This window comes from Leuciscus leuciscus (assembly GCF_965113295.1).
Source record: "Leuciscus leuciscus genome assembly, chromosome: 15".
In the NCBI taxonomy this organism is placed as follows: Eukaryota; Metazoa; Chordata; class Actinopteri; order Cypriniformes; family Leuciscidae; genus Leuciscus; species Leuciscus leuciscus.
In genome coordinates, this window is record NC_138739.1 from 28,949,242 (window position 1) to 28,971,000 (window position 21,759).

Below are 21,759 nucleotides of genomic sequence, written 5' to 3' on the forward strand. Positions count from 1 at the left end.
TTCCTGTGTTGTATTTGATTCCAGTAAAGAGATGACTGTTCTTGGCGAAGAGTAGAGTAAAGTAGACGTTAAGGGTTAGGGTTAGGGTTCGTAAAGTAGTTAATGAACTTCTGGCCTTGAGTGAATCAACTGTTGACATCCACAACTACAAGGAAGCATGGAAGAAATACAGACGGAACACAATTTGCCATATTGTAGGTTTTTAGATTAGGGATTCAATTGCTCTTCTCTTTTAAACCCATCTTTGCATATATTCTTGCAAGGAGATTCAGGAGATCCATTGCTGTGCAATTCAATGGAGGTGGGCATCGTCTTCTTCAGCATTAAGGGATGCAAATATCCTGATATCAGTATCATTCAGAAAAGGTTGATTGTCAACATTTTTGACAATACTAATATTTGGGAATATAAATACAGTTTAAAACTCTAATTTGTGTGATTTTTTTCTAGAAAGATATATATAGGGTTGGAAGACTGAATACACCTCAAAGTTTGAACAGGCCAAAGTTACCATAAATCAGACATTCAATGTGTTTAAAACTAGCTAATATTTCATACTAGATGAAATAACTCGAACTTATCTAATATAAAAAAAAAATAATAAATAAATAAATAAAAAAACATAGATGTGTACATCTAATGCATTGAATAAAGTAGTGGGACACTAGTCTGTACCCTATTCAAAATGCCACATGCAGTCGCATGTTCTCTGCTGTGTAAAATCTGGCAAATTCACTGCATACTATCCATTTATCTACTACACATTCACAATAAGCCATGACTTGGGGTTTAAAAAATTAAACAGGTTTAAATCAAACCAGAAGATCACAGAAACCCATAAATTGAGTTTTCCCCATAGTTTTACCAGGATATGCTGGAGAAGATCTTGTATTCAAGGAAAGCTAAACTTATTTGTAGCACACTATGCAATAGGTGGCAAATTCAGCATTTAGCATCATCTCTGTCTGCCAGGATGTGTAATGCGCGTGTCGTGTCATGTGGTGGAGACCTATATAAATGGTGATCTGGAAACTGATGATCTCATCAGCAGCGTCTTATCAAGATGACTACAGCGTACAGCCTGTTGCTCTCGGTGGCTTTGACAAGCTTGACACTGACTGGTTAGTAAAATCATACTTTACTGATAATACAATGATAACAATGATAACTCAAACTTGCATCTTGATTGGTTTAGGTACATTTGGAGCTGATATCATCAATGGCAAAAAAGTCAAGAACAGCTCCATGCTTTACATGGCATCAGTTCAGATTGATGAAAAACACAGATGTGGAGGATTCCTGATCGACCCGAGCTACGTGCTCACGGCCGCACACTGCGATAAAAGGTAAGATGATAGTTAGTCTACTGTTAAACTGGGATATGTTTGGTGTTCAACAAAACTGTTCACTAATCTGCAACTGTGTTCATGTTAAAGTGGCAAGATGACTGTGGTCCTGGGCACCCACAACATCAGTCCACAGGTGGTGAATCTGAGATATACAGTGCAACATAAACATAAGAAAACTGGCAGTGACATCATGCTTCTGAAGGTACGATATTTCATAAATAAAAACATTAATAATAATAGATACATTTATACTTTAACTATAAATTAAATACTTTTAATACACATACAATTAATGGTCATCATGAAGATCTCACATTTCTTTTGTGGAATTCTAGCTGTCCGAAAAGCTGAAAACCAGAAAAAATGTGAAAACCATCAAAATCCAGAGCAAGGACAAACCACTGAATCTGAAATCCAAGTGCAAGGTTGCTGGATGGGGTAAAGCCGAGGTGGGTGGGCCGAATTATGTGAACGATCTGCTGGTCACAGACGTGTTGCCTATCAACTTCACAACCTGCCAGAAGTTGTGGAAAAAACTGCAAAAACTCCCAAACAACGTCCTGTGCACTGGGGGCTCCGAGACTAAAAGTGGTGCTTGCCAGGTACCTCTATTTTGGTGAAAGTTCATAATTTGTAAGTCTATTCTTCTGAACTCAATGATGTGATTGTAATCAATATCAAACATATTATTGCAGAGCGATTCGGGTGGGCCGCTAGTGTGCGGTGGGAAAGCGGTGGGCATCGTCTCTATGGATCGCTGTGACAGCCCAAATATTCCCAATGTTTACACTCAAATTTCAAAATACAAAGACTGGATCAAGGAGGTGATCAAGGGAGGTGCCTGATATCTTTGAAACTGAATTGTATTGTTGTGCAGGGTGGTGTCAGAGGTCATTCAGTCTCATTTTGCTGTTTCTTAGATGGTCACAAAAATGGTGTTGGTGCTAGGCAGGTTGCTTCAGAACGTGCATTTGCTGCCACATTACTTACTCTACAGGAAAGTTATCATAATTTGTTGTGTTTCCTTATGTTTAAACAGATCTCTGCTCAACTATGTAGGTCATAATGCACACAAAACCAACAAACCCTGTATTTTTTTCCACGCACATATGTTTTCTTAATCTAACATGTTCTGGTAATGAAACATATGCGGCCACAGAAAACTTTCAAAATGAGTCAAGACGTGCAGAAAGGAGTTGGGGTCCATCTTGACACAAATGCAGCATCACTCTGTGGTAAAGCTGAATAGTGTTACTAACTTGTGCTTTTATGTGGTTAGCAGATCGTTTCCGAGATTAACTCCAATAGTCTTGTAAACAATGTTTAAAAAAAAACATTTACACAGAAGAACATCCATCAAAATATTTGACGTGATTTATTTTACATTAGACAAAGCAACATGGGATTATATACTATACAAAACTCCATTTGTGTCTATATGAAAGGTGAATTTTGGTGAATCAATGCCAGAACAGACCATTTCCATGAAGATATTTATAGAAATATCTAAATAAATAAAAGAGCTGGATAACAATAAACATATAGAACACGTTTATATTTTTATCTTCAAATTATTCACCTCGAAGCTTTACAACTTCAAGATTATAATGTTTTTGTTATTTCTGCAACCGAAGAGCACATGCGCAAAACAAAAATAAAATTTTTGGTTTATACCATTATAATCTTCATATCTTACATTTTACAAACTTTAATTGTTGTTCCTCAAAACATAATGTGATTCAGTCCGACATATATGAGGGTGAAAACACACGCTGAATCGACTCAATGATGGACATTAAAGACTATTAAGAGTTTCATGCTTACTGTATTTTGCAAATTATAATTAAACATACAATACTGACCAAATAAATTGTTTTGCTAATGACTGAGTCTGTATTTTCACAATGACAAACTATGGGCATGCAGAAAAACCTTTGTATGAGCTGCTTGTGTGTATAATATGGGTTACTTTAGAGAAATAATGCATAAAAAAACAGGGATGGACAGCATATTAAACCTGTGACTGAAATCTTTGGTCTGAAATACACATTTGAAATTTTATTTTCCTTAAATAGGTTACAAAATATCCTAGAACTCTTAAATTAATGAAGTCGTTTTTATTTTAAACAAAAGGACAGTGAAAGGAGGAGTTTATCATTCAGAAAAGTTCATTGATAGCATTATTATCTGTTCAACTTCTTTGACGATACTAAAATTTGGAAAGCTAAATACAGTTTAAAATGCATTTTTTTTATTTAAATTTTCTAGAAAGATATATTTATAGGGTTGCAAGTAACGGTCGCAAATTTAGCCAAAATTATGTATTACAGTCGAGAAGGCCAAGACCTCAAAAGTGAGACAGGCCAAAAATCATGACATAAATAAGACATGTGATGTGCTTAAAACTAGGTAAATCAGAATCAGAATCAGAATCAGAAAGAGCTTTATTGCCAAGTGTGCTTGCACCCACAAGGAATTTTTCTTGGTACTGAAGCTTCCAGTGCACATATACAAATACAACAAGAAACATAGTAATACAAATTCTAAGAATAAAATATATAAAAAAATAAAATAAAATAAAATAGTATAAAAAGTAAAAAAAAGGGGTCACAGTTGGGTTTAGTCTGAATAAACATTTACAGATTATGAACATCTTTACAGTATTTTGAGAAGTATGAATAATATAAATATAAATATCACCTGAGTTAGAGAATATTACACTAGACAGTGGGAGTCTAGTGCATGTTACAGATTATGAACATATTTACAGTATTTTGAGTAGTATGAATAATATAAATATAAATATCACCTGAGTTAAGAGAATATTGCACTAGACAGTGGGAGTATTGCACTTGCAGGCATATGCCTTGGGGGGCATGTTAAGTGTTCAGAAGGGAAATGGCCTGTGGAAAGAAACTGTTCCTGTGCCTGGATGTTCTTGTGGCCAGTGATCTGTGTCGCCGTCCTGACGGTAACAGTTCAAACAGGGGGTGTCCAGGGTGAGTGGAGTCTGTGATGATTTTACCTGCTCTCTTCCTCACTCTGGAAGAGTACAGGTCCTGGAGGGTTGGCAGGGGGGCACCAATAATCCTCTCTGCTGTCCGGACTGTCCGTTGTAGTCTCCTGATGTCCGATTTGGTAGCTGAACCAAACCAGACAGTGATGGAAGTGCTTAAAACAGACTCAATGACGGCTGAGTAGAACTGGATCAGCGTGAACTGCCCGGTTTCAAAGACAGGGCTTATATTAAGCCAGGATTAGGCCTTAGTTTAATTGGATAATTAAAGTGGCTTTTATAAAGGTGCTTTAGAAAGAAAAAAAAAACATTCCTGGTGTGCATCTTGAGACAAAACAATGGCACTGACATATTTTAAGATAAGTCATTGCAAGTTGCTTTTAGTCAAAACAGCTCAAACATGCATTTTAGTCTGGGACTAGCTTAAACCTTGTCATAGATGATATACACCAATAATCCAAAACATGACCACCTGCCAAAACATGACCCCTGAAGGCGTCCTGTGGTCTCTGGCACGAAGATGTTAGCAGGAGATCCTTCAAGTCCTGTAGGTTGCGATGTGGAGCTGTCGAGGATTGAACTTGTTGGGTCAGCACATCCTATCAATGCTCAGTTGGATTGAGATCTGGGGAATTTGAAGGCCAGGGCAACACCTTAAACTCTTCATCATGTTCCTCAAACCATTCTTGAACAATGTGTGCAGTGTGGCAGAGTGCATTATCCTGCTGAAGGAGGCCAAGGTGTACCTGGTCTGCAACAATGTTTGGGTAGGTGTCACGTGTCAAATTTACGTCCACATGAATGGCCGGACCCAGGGTGTCCCAACAGAACTACTTTGCCCAGAGCATTACACTCCCTCCAGCGGCTTTTCATTGTCTCACAGTGCATCACTAAACGGCGCACACGTACACGGCCGTTCACATGATGTAAAAGAAAATGGGAATTGTTGGTCCTGGTGTCCTCCTTCTACTGCTCCAAGGTCCAGATCTGACATGCCCATTGCAGACACTTTCAATGGTGGACAGGGGTCATCATAGGCACTTTGATTGATCTACAGCTACGCAGCAGACTGTGATGCACTGTGTGTTGTGACACATTCCTCCCATAACCATCATTAAGATTTTGTGTGAATTGTGCCACAGTAGACCTTCTGTTTGCATACACCAGACAGGATGGCCTTTGTCGTCCTTGTGCATGGATGACCCTTGGACGTGTTCAGTTTTTAATTGTAGAGTCTGTTCTCTAACTGAACGAAATTATTTTTATTACTATAAAAAATCAGAATGATGGTGGGGGCGGTGCTGCGGTGGGTAAGTTATGTAACCAGTGTTGCGTCTGAACATTGTGTAACACCAGTAAAACAGAGTATCACAGCAAGCCTAAGCAGAATACATCCCGCCTTCTAAATAATAAAGCCAATCGCTGATATGCAAAGTTATTGTGTCACTGCAGCTGCCGTTAGAACCTGAGGCTCGCTCTTAGGACTACACGTGCATTGGCTGGTCTAGCTTGGAAAATACGCTTTTTTTTAACAGAATTTGAGCCTATGAAACAACATCTGTAGAACAGTGCGTGCCAGATTCTGTTGCTGATTTAAAATGTTACTTAATTGTGAGTTCAGCAAGCACTTTTTGAGATTTCATGATTCCCCTATTCAAACAGAAAGGACTTGGTCTTGGATACTCCAGAGGCGTTGCAAATATGGCCGCAGAGTGAACAGACTTTCCTTGAAAGAGACTTTGTCTGTGGTCTCTCCCTGTTTGAAAAACTGCATCGCAATCAATCAGCAACTGACAAATGCAGATTCAAGTAGCTTTATTGACAATTCGGCAATGTAAAAAGGCTTTACATTGCCAAAGCATTGGCAGAGCACTGATCCAATTGTGTTGAGGATTGTCAAATTTGCAGGCAACAATGGGCAGCAGATTAGGCTGTGACTGACAGCGCTCTGATCCAATGGCATTGAGCATTGTCAGATTAACAGTTCCTGTTCGTGCCAAGCACCAGTTTAGAAAACAAGTGCTCCCCGGCACTGGTGAGAGGTGTTGTGCTGAATTCTGACCACCGCCAGATTATTACTTCCCTGAGTCTCCAGTATAGGTAAATTTAGGATTAGGTGCGCAGGTCAATTGTCTGATATTTGAAAACCTCCATCCAGTAACACCAGTAATTACTAGTACTGTAGAAAAAGTATTTGCATAAACTGCTGAACAGTGGTTAGGTAATACGCCCCTGCCTGAAAGGCATCAGTTTTACCAAGATATACTGGAGAAAATCTTGTATTCAAGGCCTACCACACTATGCAATAGGTGGCATTTAGCATCATCTCTGTCTGTCAGGATGTGTTGTGTGGGTGTCGTGTCATGTCGTGGAGACCTATATAAATGACTGGTGGTCTCATTAGCAATCCTCAGTCTTATCAAGATGACTACAGCGTACAGCCTGTTGCTCTCAGTGGCTTTGACAAGCTTGACACTGACTGGTTAGTAAAATCATACTTTACTGATAATACAGTGATAACTAAACTGATTCTGGTTAACTCAAACTTGCATCTTGATTGGTTTAGGTACATTTGGAGCTGATATCATCAATGGCAAAAAAGTCAAGAAGAGCTCCATGCTTTACATGGCATCAGTTCAGATTGATGAAAAACACAGATGTGGAGGATTCCTGATCGACCTGAGCTACGTGCTCACGGCCGCACACTGCGATAAAAGGTAAGATGATAGTTAGTCTACTGTTAAACTGGGATATGTTTGGTATTCAACAAAACTGTTCACTAATCTGCAACTGTGTTCATGTTAAAGTGGCAACATGACTGTGGTCCTGGGCACCCACAACATCAGTCCACAGGTGGCGAATCTGAGAAGATATACAGTGCAACATAAACATAAGCACCCATCTTTCAAAAATGTGAAAACTGGCAATGACATCATGCTTCTGAAGGTACAATATTTCATAAATAAAAACATGAATAATAATAATAGATACATTTTAAACTTTAACTATAAATAAATTAAATCATTTTAATACACGTTCAATTAATGGTCATCATGAAGATCTCACATTTCTTGTGTGGAATTCTAGCTGTCCAAAAAGCTGAAAACCAGCAAAGGTGTGAAAACCATCAAAATCCAGAGCAAGGACAAACCACTGAAGCCGAAATCCAAGTGCCAGGTTGCTGGATGGGGTAAAACCGAACAGCATAATGTGGTGAACGATCTGCTGGTCACAGACGTGTCGACTATCAACTTCACAACCTGCCAGACGATGTGGGAAAAAGTGCGAGTAAAACTCCCAGACAATGTCTTGTGCGCTGGTGGTTTCGAGACTAAAAGTGGCGCTTGTCAGGTGCGTCTACAGCAATATTTAGGTGAAATTTCATAATTTGCTATTCTATTTACTTCTGAACTCAATTGGTTATCAATCTGAAATGCATTGTTCTTGCAGGGTGATTCGGGTGGACCACTAGTGTGCGGTAAGAAAGCGGTGGGCATCGTCTCTTTCAACATGGGTCGCTGCGACTACCCAAATATTCCCAATATTTACACTCAAATTTCAAAATACACAGTCTGGATCAAGAAGGTGATCAATGGAGGTGCCTGATATCTTTAAAACTGAATTGTATTGTTGTGCAGTTCGCTAAACTCAGATTGTATGGTGAGGTGAATGCTACCTGACAAAATATTTCAATAAAAGTGAGAAAAGGGCAATAAAAGCTCAATAAGCAATGACTCTGCATTTCTTTATTTCTAAAGAGCCACTTCACAGAGAACGAAACCGTTCAAGGGCTGTTTGATACTCAACCACAGCTAAAGTTCACAGCCATCACCACATCCTAGAAGTTGCATAACAGTCTTTTTAAACAAAAATAGATGCAGCACTGGGGGGAAAAAAAGGTTGAAGACACATACACTCCTTCAAAAACTAAATGTTAGATTTTAAGCTCTGTTTAAAAAGCCCTGAAGACACAAGCAATCGATTTGTCAAGGTGTATAAAGTGTCTTAACAGAAATGAACAGAGTTCATTCAGTCTCATTTTGCTGTTTCTTAGATGGTCACAAAAACGTTGTTGGTGCTCGAGGCAGGTTGAAAGAAAAAAAGAAACTGCTTCTGAAAAGGTTCTCATCATTTGTTGTATTTCTTTAGGTTTAAACAGATCTCTGTTCAACTATGTAGGTCATAATGCACACAAAACCCACAAACCCTGTATTTTTTTTCCCACACATACGTTTTCTTAATCTAACATATTCTGGTAATACAACGTATGCGGCCACAGAAAACTTTCAAAATGAGTCGAGACGTGCAGAAAGGAGTTGGGGTCCATTTTGACACAAATGCAGCATCACTCTGTGGTAAAGCTGATTAGTGTTACTAACTTGTGCTTTTATGTGGTTAGCAGATCGTTTCCAAGATTAACTCCCATAGTCTTGTAAACAAGGTTTAAAAAAAAACACATTCACACAGAAGAACTCCATCCATCAAAAATATTTGACATGATTTATTTTACATTAGACAAAGCAACATGGGATTATAAACTATACAAAACTCCACGTGTGTCTATATGAAAGGTGAATTTTGGTGAGCCAATGCCAGAACAGACCATTTCCAGGAAGGGATTTCTCAAATAAATAAGAGTCAAACAACAATATACATATAGAACACTTGTATTATTATCTTTAAATTTGGATTCATCTCAAAACTGTTTCTGTTATTTCTGTAACTGAAAAGCGCATGCATAAAACAAGTGAAAATCTATACCATTATAATATTCATATTTTAATTTTACAAACTCTAATTGTTGTTCCTCAAAACTTAATGGAATTTAGTCCGGTGTATATGAGGGTGACAACGCTTCTTGATGTGTGTCTTCTCAGATGCTGAAACTTTGAAGGTCTAAATGCTCATTTTAAATGGTTCTTAGCATATTGCAGGCCTTGTTTGGTATAATCACTAACTGTGGACGGAGCAACCGATAGAGCGTGGATGGACTTCTGGACCCCTGAGTGAAAAAACAGAGCGATTACAAGACTACAATATACTTATATATGTGGTAAAAACTGATTTTATATATATATATAAAAACATTTTCCACCAAAATAAACGATTGTTTACCTGAGTTCCATGCGTTCAGTGGGGAGAACTCAATTTTGGGTGTGGCTGGAAGCTGAAATATTGCATTAAATATGTTATAACAAAGTGGCTTGAAACAGTAATATTGTGAAATATATATTCTATTTGAATGCATTTTAAAATGTAGTTTTTTCCTGTGATGGCAAAGCTGTGTTTTCAGCATCATTACTCTGGTCTTCAGTGTCACATGATCCTTCAGAAATCATCCTTGTATACTTGAAAGTGCCACTATTATGCTATTTTAAAGGTTTCTAATGTTGTCTCCCAAAACAGGTTTACATGCATCAAAGTAAGGCTGTTGCGATAACCGCAATATTGTAGTCCCGCGCTACAGACAAGCCAACCCCAGAGGAATGCAAGTAAGTGCCGCAACCGCAATATTCGCGTTTTCTTTTTTCATAAGACTATACCCTTCTTGTTTTGAACTTCGTTCATGTGTATTGAATGCTAAATAAGTTAATAATGATAACAAGGCTGTTTATCATGGTGATTTGTACAGAGGCTTCGTGGATTTGCACTTAAACCTATACAGAGAATGAATGAGAGAGATCGACTGAGTGTGTGCGATTACCTGCGTCTGTCTTTGAGGTCAAGTCATATGTATTCGTGAAAAGGTTGCCGTGTCCAAGGAAAGCAAAATATTTGTCGTATCATCCTTTTAACGTGTAAGGGTATTTACCATGTGTGGTGTCAGCGCTGGTCAATGGATCAATGCCATTGGTCTCTATTAAGTGAAGCTTCAGCGTTACCCATGCGACACATTGCTGGTCAGCTGAGCCTTGAAAAGTGGAGCTCAAAGTTAAAATAATGAACACCCTGTTTTATTACATCTACCTTTCAATGAATCAGCGTTTTTGAACGTTTTTTGACTGAACGGTTTAATGACACACTCAAAGACAGTCCCTTGCTGTCACCTAGTGGCTTAACAATGTAACTGCGCGCTGATAACAGCCTGTCTATGCACGAAGACGATGATACTGGTAAAATATCAGCAGAAAGCCTCTTATCCAGTCAGATTCGAGGATCGGAACTGACTGTTATACATATAAAAACAGCCTAACGAGCTTATTGTCAGGTTTATGTTCTGTTATGTGGACTCTTATTTTGACATTCTCTTCTGTTTACTTCACTTCCTGTTTCAACGGTGTTAAGTTTCGGTTACATTGGTTACTGAATGTGAATATGTCCTCGTTTTTGTGCATGCTGACCACATAGTAACACTTATTTACATAGCAACAAATAAATATTAATTAATTGTGATTATACCGCATATCGCGCTATTGAGCCACTCAAAAATATTGATTTACTACATCAAAGGTCAAAAAAACTTTAATTTTCTCATAATATATATCACATTATTTAAAAATTTGCAAACCACTCGTAGGATGATTCAGTCTCTCTAAATCCCTCCTTTCCGTGAGCTACTCTGCTCTGATTGGCCAGACGGTCCAGCCTGTCGTGATTGCACTACCTCCTTCAACACAAACCGATGTGTATATTTCAATTGTATTGTTGTGCATATGCAGGAACTGTATCAATAACAGTTCGCCCAGCACTAATGTGAATGACTAATGTAACACATTTTTGTAATACAAATCTTGCTTCATCCTTAATCTTTACTCAAAGTAGTAACAACAGACAATCTGCATTAACAGACACAGATTTAGGTAATAGTGGCCCACAGCTGATTTGCAGAAGTATTTCAGTAAGACAGTTATAACGCGAGTTAGCCAGAAACTTACACAATATATAACACAAAACTATGTATTTTTACCACCCGGTAGAAAATATATACGTCAATAATTAATCATAATAACAGGTTGTGATTCTGAGGAGCAAGTTGGTCCATATAAAGTGGGTACTGTCCCATCTTTAATGGATAAGCATTTTAGACCTCATGGAGATTTGAGAAGTAATCATCGAAAGGTTATACTACTGCTGTATCGCTGTGGTATTTAAAGGGGTGTAAATCGGAGCCTTCATGACGATTCGATACGATTCCAATTTCTTGCGCCAACGATTCGATTCTTTTCGATACTTCAGAAGTCCCCGCGATACGATTCGATACTAGATATTTTTACATGATATCTATTAAGTTTGAAAAAAATCAACAAAAATAATAAATAATTAGCCTTTTATTGTGAATACAGAAACAGTATTCTATTCACATAATGTGTATGTTACACTATAGCAGCTGTGCTCAATGCACTGCAAATAGAACAGTTACGCCCGTTTCACACATACTCCGTGTGCAGTGCGTGTGCGGTGCAGGAGCATCCATGCATTACTTCTACTTATATTAAGTTGCTCAAGCAAGTGGTCAAATATTGAACCATGTAGCCTACTTATATTAAAATAGCAAACATTTTAAATTAAAACTTAAAATTGACAAAAACAGCCGACTCTCATGCCTTTTCTTTTGCATTTACATTCTAATAGCATACAATAAATCTTGCATGTCGCAAAGAAATTGTTTTTCCACCTCCACGAATGAAACGAGTGTTGTTCATTATGTCGCCTTGTTGAGGTAAATTTTAGTTGTCCTTGCTTTACCCCGATCTTAAAGTAAAAAAAGATGACTGTGAAAAATAGTAGAATTAAATTAAATACATTTATGGTGAGATTACTACATTTTATTTAATTAAACGCATTTATGGTGAAATTACTACATTTTCAAGTCAATCTGTTTTCAGTTTGACCACGAAACATGCGATGTCACTTTAATTCAGCGTTTGCAGCACAGCAGAAATAGACTCGGAGTGGAAACGATCTCTGCACTGCTGTATACGCACTGCTCCTGGAACGGATCGCCGGACCGCATCCGCGTGCAGTGTGAAAGCTCTGACCTGTTAACATTGGGTACTGAAAAAAATACGCACCGCAAACGGAGTATGTGCGAAACGGGCGTTACAATAAAGTGCAATCAGACAAATGGCAACATCTCTTACCACTGCTCCATCTGTTTTCCTGAAGCCAAAATACTTCCACTAGGGGTGCACGATTCAGAAAATTTCACGATTCGATTCGATACCGATTTTTAGTCTCAAGATTCGATTCAAAAACGATTCTCGATTCAAAAAACGATTCACAGTATGTAAATGTAGTTGACTTTTTCCTGTGTGATTGCAGTAGACATACAATTTAAAAGAAAATAAATAACAAATTAAATGAAGTTTGATATTACTTTGTCTTCATAAAAACTTTTGCAACTAAACAGTGCAAAGTGCCAAGCTTTGGCCAGCTTTCGAATACATTTAATTCAAGTTTAAATTAAAACTTAAATACTTTGTTTTTTTTGTTGTTTTTTTACATTTAGCTTTAAAGTGCTGTAGTCAGATTAAACAAACAACACTGCTAAATGTAGTTTAAGGAGTAGGCTATTGACGGCAAAATAGGCTACAGAATATTTCGTTCTGTATTGACAGGTGCAATTTTTGAAAATCAAAAAAAAAAAAATACAATAAGCCTACATTATATCTGCATTTATGTCAAAACCTAGACTTTCAAACATCAAAATGTCATTTATTAATATGAATATTCGTGTCAAAATGACATATAAACATTCTATTTTGCCTGGAAACGCTTCCAACACGCTTGCGTGTCGCGAGAAAAATAGGCGTTGGTTCTATTTCTAGCATGTACACGTTTTCCGCACGACTCGGGCCACACCTGAGACGCGCGTGTCACGCAGGCTGTGTGCAAGCTCTAACCTGTTAACATGGGAGCCGAAATAAAAACAGACACGCCACAAAGCCAGCCAGCCAGCCTTCCTTCTGCTCCGCTTCGCTTCTGCTGCACTTCTTCTTTTGGCTATGACAAGAGTGTGCAGGCGTAAGTGTGAATTCGATGCAGCGCCATCTATGGGAATGGCAAGCTAAACTCATTTCAGGACAATACCAAAAAATGTATATTTCAAAAAAAAAAAAAAAAACAAGAATCGATTTTAAATCGGTAACGTTTGAATCGCGATTCATATGTGAATCGATTTTTTTGCCCACCCCTAACTTCCACACCCATGACTTGACGCCGACTGGAGTGTGTAACATTTCACTTTCATTGCCAACTCTGACGGTTCCATCGCTCTTGAAAGTCAGACTCAACAATGTGTGTGAACATAGATAGACTGTGAAACGTAAGTAACGCGTGTGAAGCGGTGTGAAGTAGAAGACAATAATGAGGTTAGCACCACCCGCAGTTTAGGATTGGTTGTACGCATATGTCGGAGCGGATGCTGAAAATAGACAGGTGGCAAAATAAACATATTAATCGATACTCTTGCGGACGCATCGATGCATCGAATCGTCGGCTGTATAATCGATGCACCGATACGAATCGATTAATATTTACACCCCTATGTGGTAATTTAAAGAAGTATAAATCCGCCTTAAGACTGGAATTACTCACGACATGTTGCAGCACTTCAAAATCAATTATTTTTCTTTTGGAGAGAATACATTTATTTGTAGTGCACTTTGATCTTTAAAACTTTGCAGACCTTTTACATTCACAAACAGCTATTTTATACAATGCATGAAAGGGAATATTTGAAAAAGCATAATGGGGCACTTTAATTTAATGCTCAAGAAACGTTTCTTATTATTATCAATGTTGGGAACAGTTATGCAGCTTAATCTTTTAGAGGGAACTGTGATACTTTTTTTCCAGGATTCTTTGATTACTAGGAAGTTCAAAGAAACCGCATTTATTTGAAATAGAAATCTTCTGTAACTTTATTAAAGTATTACTGTCACTTTTGATACATTTAATGTGTGCTTGCTGAATAGAAGTTAACACCAACTAACAAATCCTAAATTTTTAAATAGTAGTTTTTTCTTTCCCTGCTGTCACATCTTTGTAAATAAATGTCTGGTGAGGTTTAGTTGGTGTCATCTGACATTCTTTACACTGCACTGAATGTCACAGACTCCACCTTCAGTTTCAGTTATCCACCTTTAGTTTCAGTTATTCACCTTCAGTTTCAGTTATCCACCTTATACCTGACGAGTTTACTGTGTTTTGAATTATGGGTGGCACTTCCGGTTTGGGGAACTTCCATTCAAAAAGACTGAAACGAATCATTTCAAATTATAAGGTTGCCCTACAAATAAAGCTTATCCGTCAGTTTGACTCAATGAGCTTTCACGTTTTCTTTCATGTTTTATTTGAGAATAACATGAGAATAACGTAACACTTGGTATTTTAACGTGACATGTTATACCAATATCTATGGCAAGAGCTCTTTTCAGTCACTGCATTCTTTTCCTCATGATTATAAATTTTTTTTCCCTTTTGCATTTCGCTGTAATAGTATGAAAAATGTCAACATATAGGCCTACTGCACATTTGTGGTCTGTTCTCCCGATTAAATTTAAGATATTATGCCATTAATAATTCACTGGAATGCACGAAGAACCTCTCTTTTTTTCTCCCCAAATCCTCACGTCTCTTTCCAGGTTTGTTTTCACAGTTAAATACAATTTATTATCTGTCAAAATGGCTGAAATCACTTTGAAATACGATCACGCAATGCTGAAGTAAATATATATATATTTTTTTTATTATTATTTTTTAATTATTATTATTAAGACAACATAGCCTATGTATAATACAGATTACCATGATATTTAATCCTCCGATTTTGCTGTGGAAAGATTTACGCTTTTGGGGTTATTCATGGTCTGTTGAAAGTACCTTGTTGATGCTTTTACACTTTTAAATGTACTTTTAATGTCCAATGGTTGAAGGGTGAGTAGAATAATTGTATGTCATTGTACACAGTTTAAAAATATATATTATTGCGTCCATAGAGCTAGTCTTTCACTGATTGTTTACAGTTTAACGGAAGTTACACCCATAATTCGCGCAAATCGTCATGGGGCGTAGGAATAATGTGGATACGTTCAGTTTCAGTACTTTTCGTACCTCAAAGCCAAAGTACTTCATCCACTCCTCCACAGCTGGTGGGATGGCTGCTTTAGCTCGGCCCAAGGCAACAGATCCCTCCTCGCTACCTCCAAGAAGTCCCGAATCATATGCCACATAAAGGGCTCCTCCTGCAATGGTCACCTTTGTGGCAAACCTAAGATATACATAATTCAGTCATTCGAAGTCAAAAAGCCACATTGAGAAGATGTTTGTTAGCACGCTAGCTATGCTTAACCTACTATGTGAATGAAAACAGCTACTCAAATGTATGCTAATTTAATTTACAAGTATTATACATATATAGAAAACTATCAAAAATAATAATGCACAAAATATGCCAATCAACATAACTCTTAAGCCCAAACAGACACTTGAAAGCTAACTGCTAAGCTCCATATACAACAACGCAATGACACTTACTTGACTACAGGCAAAATCTTGGCAGCCATGGTCTTAAAAGCAACAGTATGCTAAAAAGTGGAAAACTGCGAAACAAAAACTCAACTTCACTAAATATTTTGCTCTTTCTTGACAGCGAATTCCACTGACAAGGGCATTTGCACCAGTGGAATGAACTGGACTGGACTGGAGGCAATAAAGTTGGTTTTGAATGCCTTAAGACGTTCGCAATCCGCAGTTTCGACTAAATTTATGTCTGATGTATATAAATGATATTTGTGTTTCTGTAATAAAAAAGAAAAATAATAATAAAAATAAAAATAAAAGCACACGATTGTTAGTGTTAATAATAAACGACTTGGTTTTATTTATTTGCTGAATGTGCCGCCATGACCACTCCGTGCACTTGCTGTCAGCCGCTGTTTCAGTATTACCGGTATTAATCGTATTAATCATTAAGAACATTTTTTAAAAATATAATATTGTGGTTTTATGTGAACGGAATCTCTTTCCAAGCCCTAACAACGTCTATTTCAAATCTAATTAGTAACTCAATAGCTTAGCCATGCAGAGGTTTCTGAAAAGTTTAATCATGACTCTCGGTTTTATTTTCTAGCCGATCTGTTTTCTTTTTTCTTTTATAAACACATTTTTTTTTATTTTTTTTTATTTATTTTTTTATAATAATGACAACATTATGTTGCTCTCAAAATTATATAAACGCCACTTAAATCGGATTGTACTTTGCTTTGGCTCCGCCTGTCTGACACGATCTGGTTCTGCAGGTTCTTTGGTAAGGTTGACTGACTTTGACAGTTGATCGGTTCAAAGTCACATTTCTGTAAGCTGTGCTGTCGCATCTTCTACAATTTTTCACAAATGAATCTTTATGCCAAGTTACTGTTACTGTGCAGCACAGGCGTCGCTTTCATTGCGCTTCGATGGAGTGCTACGTCGTTTAATGAGGGTGAGTTGAACGGACGCCTTTTTAAAAAAAAATTTTTTTATCTGTGCTGTAATAAAATGTAATATTCGTAGGCTATAGCTGTAATACCAGATTAAAGTCATGTGCAAGACCCGTGATAAACCAGTCCAAGATTTAGGAGGAAGAAATGTTTTTGTCTTCCTGTTTTGTAGCAACAATATTTGTGCGTCTAATAGTAGCTAAATAGTTATAGGCTATTTCAGGTAATTAGAGTAAATAGATAGCTATTTGCACTTTTGCAGACTAATATTTTATATAGCCTGCCTTACTGTTGAGAATGAGATTGTCTGTTCTCTCTCTTGTATGTGGGAAAAATAATAGTTATTCTGAAATAATAATAAAAAGATTTTTGTGTAAAAAAAAATAAAGCCTATATATATATATATTCAGCCATTCATCGTTATTTTTTGTCACTTTGTGATATTTAAATCAGCTCTGTGTTGCGCAAGGCAAGATAACATAAATTATCTGAACAGTTGCATATGCAATGCATACTGTTGTTTTATTACTTTATGTGCAAATAAGTGGGTGAGTGTGTTAAAGAAAGAAACATGATAAAACTGCATGAACTTTGCAAACCGAAATGAACTGGCCCATTCATAACAGTTTTATTGTAGTTGATTATTGCACTTCATCTCATGGAAATTAGATTTTCTCAGATTGCCAAGTCATGTGAGAGATTTCTACAAATGTCAACATTTGATTGCCATCAACATGACTATTCAGAAAAAGTTGCCACACACATCACCACATATTTGCTCATATATGTATAAATATTGAATACGGTTACCAAACACCCCTCCAAAAATCAGTTCACACTTTTATTTTGCAGCCTACATTGACATTTATATAATTAAGCGTCTCTGCCCCGCAGGTTAGCAGCTGTACGAAGGACCGCGTTTTGCCCTCAAAATAATTACTGTTACCGCAGACTGTTTGTCATAATACAGAGAGAGTCTGAGAGACTATTGTAGGAAGTTTAATAAAACTTTCTACCCAATGGGCATGACTAATGGGAAATGGCCATACATAAAATCTTTTATCAAACTGATATTGCGATAACCTAAAAAGCATAGAAAGCTGGTTTTATCGTTTGACCTTTACAACCATGAACATTAAGTACACCATTATGAGGCATCTTTATGTAATGATATTTAGTCAACATTAAACTGTGATTTGTGTCTTTTTAGAGTCTTTGAAAGGTGCCCGGGTGTTGGTGACCGGGGCCAGCACTGGCATCGGCGAGCAGTTGGCATACCAATACGCCCGTTTAGGAGCCCAACTCGTTATCACGGCGAGGAGAGGAAATGTCCTAGAAGAGGTCAATGAGCTTTTCTTCTTTCGTTCATCATTTACATTTGATTCAAGGAGGTATGATTGTTTCAAAATTATTCCTCCGACTGCAGGTTGTGCGCAAGTGCCAGGAAATGGGGGCTCAAAAGGCCTTTTTCATCCCCGCGGACATGGCGAGCCCCTCCGATGCCGAGCGTGTGGTACAGTACGCCATCGAACAGCTTGGGGGGCTGGATTTCCTGGTTCTGAACCACATTGGGCCCAGTCCATACCGTATGTGGAATGGAGACGTGGAGCACACGCAATGGCTGCTACAGGTGTAGAATCACAATGAAGAAAAAAAAGGTTTTCATAAAAGGATAGTTCACCCAAAAATGAGATTTCTATTGTTTTTTTACTCACCCTCATATTGTTTCAAACCTGTGTGATTTTCTTTCCTCCGTAAAACACAAAAGAAGATAGTCCACATAATGTCCTGACTGCTCTTTTTCAAACAATGAAAGTGATTGGGGACCAAAAATGACTCAGGCCTTCTGTAAAATTACAATTAATAGTAATGTAATAACTAATTTATTAAAAAGGATCACTGTAGCTCTCGAATCTCATTCAGACCGTATACTTAAAGGTGCTCTAAGCGATGTTGGGTGACGTCACTTCTTGTTGACGTTCAAAGTATTGTCAAACAAAACGGAGGCAAGCTCGACCCTCCCTCCTCCTCATCCCGTCCCCCTCCCTTCCGTGCTTCCTGAAACAGGCTTTTCCGATGTAAATTCGGGACTTCGCACATTCCTTCTCCTTTTCCCTCTTATTTGCTATTTGTTCATCGGAAAGTCGTCTCTTTGGTTGTGTCTCGGCCATATCAAAATTCAAGAGAATATAATTTTAACGTTAGTCATTGTTAGGACATCTTTCCTCTAGCTAACTTCCCTCTTCATGCTTCTCTCTCCTCCACTCCCCACACCCCCCTTCATGTGCACGCGCACTAACCCCCCAACCCCAAATCATTCTTGTCGGTTATTGGCTGGAACACTGTTTGTTATGTTCCGTGGTCCAGGCTGGGCCAGTTTGTTTTTCTTGCCGTTTGTGGAGCCTGGGCTGTCTACAGAGACCGTTTTTTTTTACAGTGTGTTCAGGGGACAGGCAGCTAGCGGATAGTGAGATGTTTGCTGTGTGTGACAAAAAAAATTCAGCCTAAAAAACGCATTACATCGCTTAGAGCACCTTTAAATATGACACATCAGGTCTTAATGGTAACATTTTGGTGAACTACCTGTTACTTTTAATCCCATATGGTCAAACTAACTGAAATATATGACTTGATTTGCCTTTAATTCATCATACTCTCTCTTATAGGTGAATTTTCTCAGTTACCTACAGATGGCTCATAAAGCTTTGCCGACTCTTGAAAAGAGTAAAGGATCGATAGTTGTTGTTTCCTCCCTTCTAGGTAATTAAAATATGAAACTTATCTCACAGCTCTTGCTGCTTCAACTAACGAACAAATGCTGAAATAACACCTAACTGTTTTTCACAGGAAAAATATGCGGCCCCTTCGCTTTGCCGTATGCCGCAACTAAGTTTGCACTCAACGGTTTCTTTGGAGGCCTCCAGCATGAGCTAGCAATGCAGAAAAGCAATGTGTCCATAACCATCTGCGTACTTGGACTGATCGACACAGATAGTGCTATGGAGAAAATCAAGTGAGAACAAACTAACATCAAAATCTTTGGTTCTTAATGCTAATAAATGACAATTCAAAGTTTAAAAGCTTTTACCTAGGGGTGCTAGCTCAGTACTAGTTAAGCTACTAAAGAACAAATGGGCAGGCATAAAGTCATAAATAGCAGTTGTTCACTTACTTGTATATGACAGCTCATGTTCCAGATAAAAGTCTCATTCTTCATGTGTTTAATGCAGAGGTTACATCAATATGACCGCCTACCCTGCGCATGAGTCCGCCCGGCACATTATCGAAGCTGGAGCATCTCGACAGCCTGAGGCATTTTACCCCTGGTACACCTTCTACGCCTGTCTCTTCAGGGATTGGTTCCCCTACTATAGAGATCTGGCCATTCAGAACTCCTACACATATAATCCATAAGTTAATACGGAACTAATTACTGAAAGCTGACAGTTCCTTTGGAATCCATGTGTGGAGAAGTGCATTAGTGGTTTGTGCATGAGCTCTGAAACAACAAGACCTGGGTACAGTAGCATAAACATAGCCGGTGTCTTAACTAGTATGACCAACTATTAGTTAGTTGGGGGTTATCAGCCTTACGTTTCATTATCAAATTAAACTAATCTACTTTTTTTATGTAACTGACTTAAAATAAAACTTCTGAGAACCTGTTGTGAAATATGTTATGTTTTAAACGAATTTAGACAATTAAAGATGATTTAAGTGTTTTATGGTACATTATCAAGGAATTATTGCTGCTGTGAGGATTAAAAGTGGTTATGTCTGTTTATGTCCATGTCTGTTCAAAACTGTGTGCGCTTTTTTTGGAAGAAGCTCTAAGAAATTGTAACCTGAAACATTCCCGGGTTGTGACTGTAAAGTACTCTGAACTTACCTCATGTTTTCTTATCAGTGACTTGACTACCTGACCTACTGCCGACGCGAAAATCTGCTATCATACTTGACAATAAAGACGTTACACTAAATGCTTGCCGCTTGAGTTTTATTGATGATCAAATTAAACATTTAGAGCTTACAACATTTGATAACGAATATGATGTTAAGACAAAGAAGTGGGCGCGCGCTGTCTGTTGTTTTTGGCCCGTATAGGGCTAGGCTACACTAAATTAAAATCAGAAAAAGCCGCGAATACAAAACAAAGATACTTTGTGGTAACTTTAATAGCTATTATACTTGATTCGAAACTATAACCATATCATTAAGTTACATTAAACCTCTGTCATCGGAAAATGAGGGTTATTTTCTTTACCTAATGTTGTAGCACAATATGTCCGGAAGAGGGCAGCAGTCTCTTGATAGTAGCGAGCGACATAAAACAATTGTAAGTGCACGTGTTCCCCATTCAAGGTTTGACCAGTAGGTGGATTTATTGTATGACCGCCAAGAATCAAGATTAAGACTTTTCTCTTTTGATTGAGTCCTTCATTAGAAAGATGCTCCACATTAATTCCCGGCAATTACCAATTGGGTCATAATATACTGAATTCACTGAAGAGCTATGAGCTGAAATTATGCCAGGCTGTATCAATACTCATGTACTTGACTGGGTTTAAGAGGAAAAATCAAAGCCAGAACCGCCTCCTACTTAACGTGCACTGCCTTAAGCATTACGCATACCCTATCTCTTTTTTACTCACACTTTCCCCTTCTTTCTCAGACACACACCCACACATGCCCGCATACACACTCATGATGGGGCCTCCAGGGGGAAGGCGCAGGCCCGGCTGCCTGGGATAGCAGCCAGTAACACCTGCAACAGATTAGAGCTCCTAATGCTGAGCAATAAATCCCCCACCCCGTCCTGCATCACCATGAACATGAACGGACTCTATCTATCTATCTATCTATCTATCTATCTATCTATCTATCTATCTATCTATCTATCTATCTATCTATCTATCTATCTATCTATCTATCCGGTAACATGTGATATGATCAATAAGTTATGACAACATAT

At 37.9% G+C, this 21,759-nt stretch overlaps 3 protein-coding genes and 1 long non-coding RNA gene across 4 annotated transcripts; 2 read left to right on the forward strand and 2 right to left on the reverse strand.

Annotated features, from left to right (window-relative positions):
- The first annotated feature begins 501 nt into the window (after positions 1-501).
- On the forward strand, positions 502-8,092 carry LOC309475406 (transmembrane protease serine 9). Its single transcript, XM_082138168.1, has 10 exons — positions 502-1,121; positions 1,196-1,346; positions 1,437-1,551; positions 1,685-1,951; positions 2,045-2,186; positions 6,770-6,847; positions 6,932-7,082; positions 7,173-7,311; positions 7,453-7,716; positions 7,816-8,092. Exons 1-10 carry the CDS (start codon positions 1,064-1,066, stop codon positions 7,969-7,971), a joined length of 1,521 nt encoding a protein of 506 aa, XP_081994294.1. The 5' UTR covers positions 502-1,063; the 3' UTR covers positions 7,972-8,092.
- A 759-nt stretch (positions 8,093-8,851) lies between these two features.
- micos13 (mitochondrial contact site and cristae organizing system subunit 13) lies at positions 8,852-16,008 on the reverse strand. The gene is made up of 4 exons (XM_082138915.1): positions 15,844-16,008; positions 15,421-15,577; positions 9,481-9,532; positions 8,852-9,367 (listed from the first exon to the last, which is right to left on the reverse strand). Exons 1-4 carry the CDS (start codon positions 15,870-15,872, stop codon positions 9,270-9,272), a joined length of 336 nt encoding a protein of 111 aa, XP_081995041.1. The 5' UTR covers positions 15,873-16,008; the 3' UTR covers positions 8,852-9,269.
- On the reverse strand, positions 14,286-15,414 carry LOC309475933. Its single transcript, XR_014197893.1, has 2 exons — positions 14,469-15,414; positions 14,286-14,428 (listed from the first exon to the last, which is right to left on the reverse strand). It is a non-coding gene; the product is annotated as an uncharacterized lncRNA (long non-coding RNA).
- A 244-nt stretch (positions 16,009-16,252) lies between the features above and the next one.
- hsd11b1la (hydroxysteroid (11-beta) dehydrogenase 1-like a) lies at positions 16,253-20,767 on the forward strand. Its single transcript, XM_082138891.1, has 6 exons — positions 16,253-16,789; positions 17,998-18,128; positions 18,214-18,417; positions 19,454-19,547; positions 19,635-19,800; positions 20,018-20,767. The coding sequence occupies exons 1-6, from the start codon at positions 16,702-16,704 to the stop codon at positions 20,199-20,201; spliced, it is 867 nt and encodes a 288-aa protein (XP_081995017.1). The 5' UTR covers positions 16,253-16,701; the 3' UTR covers positions 20,202-20,767.
- The last annotated feature ends 992 nt before the right edge of the window (positions 20,768-21,759 follow it).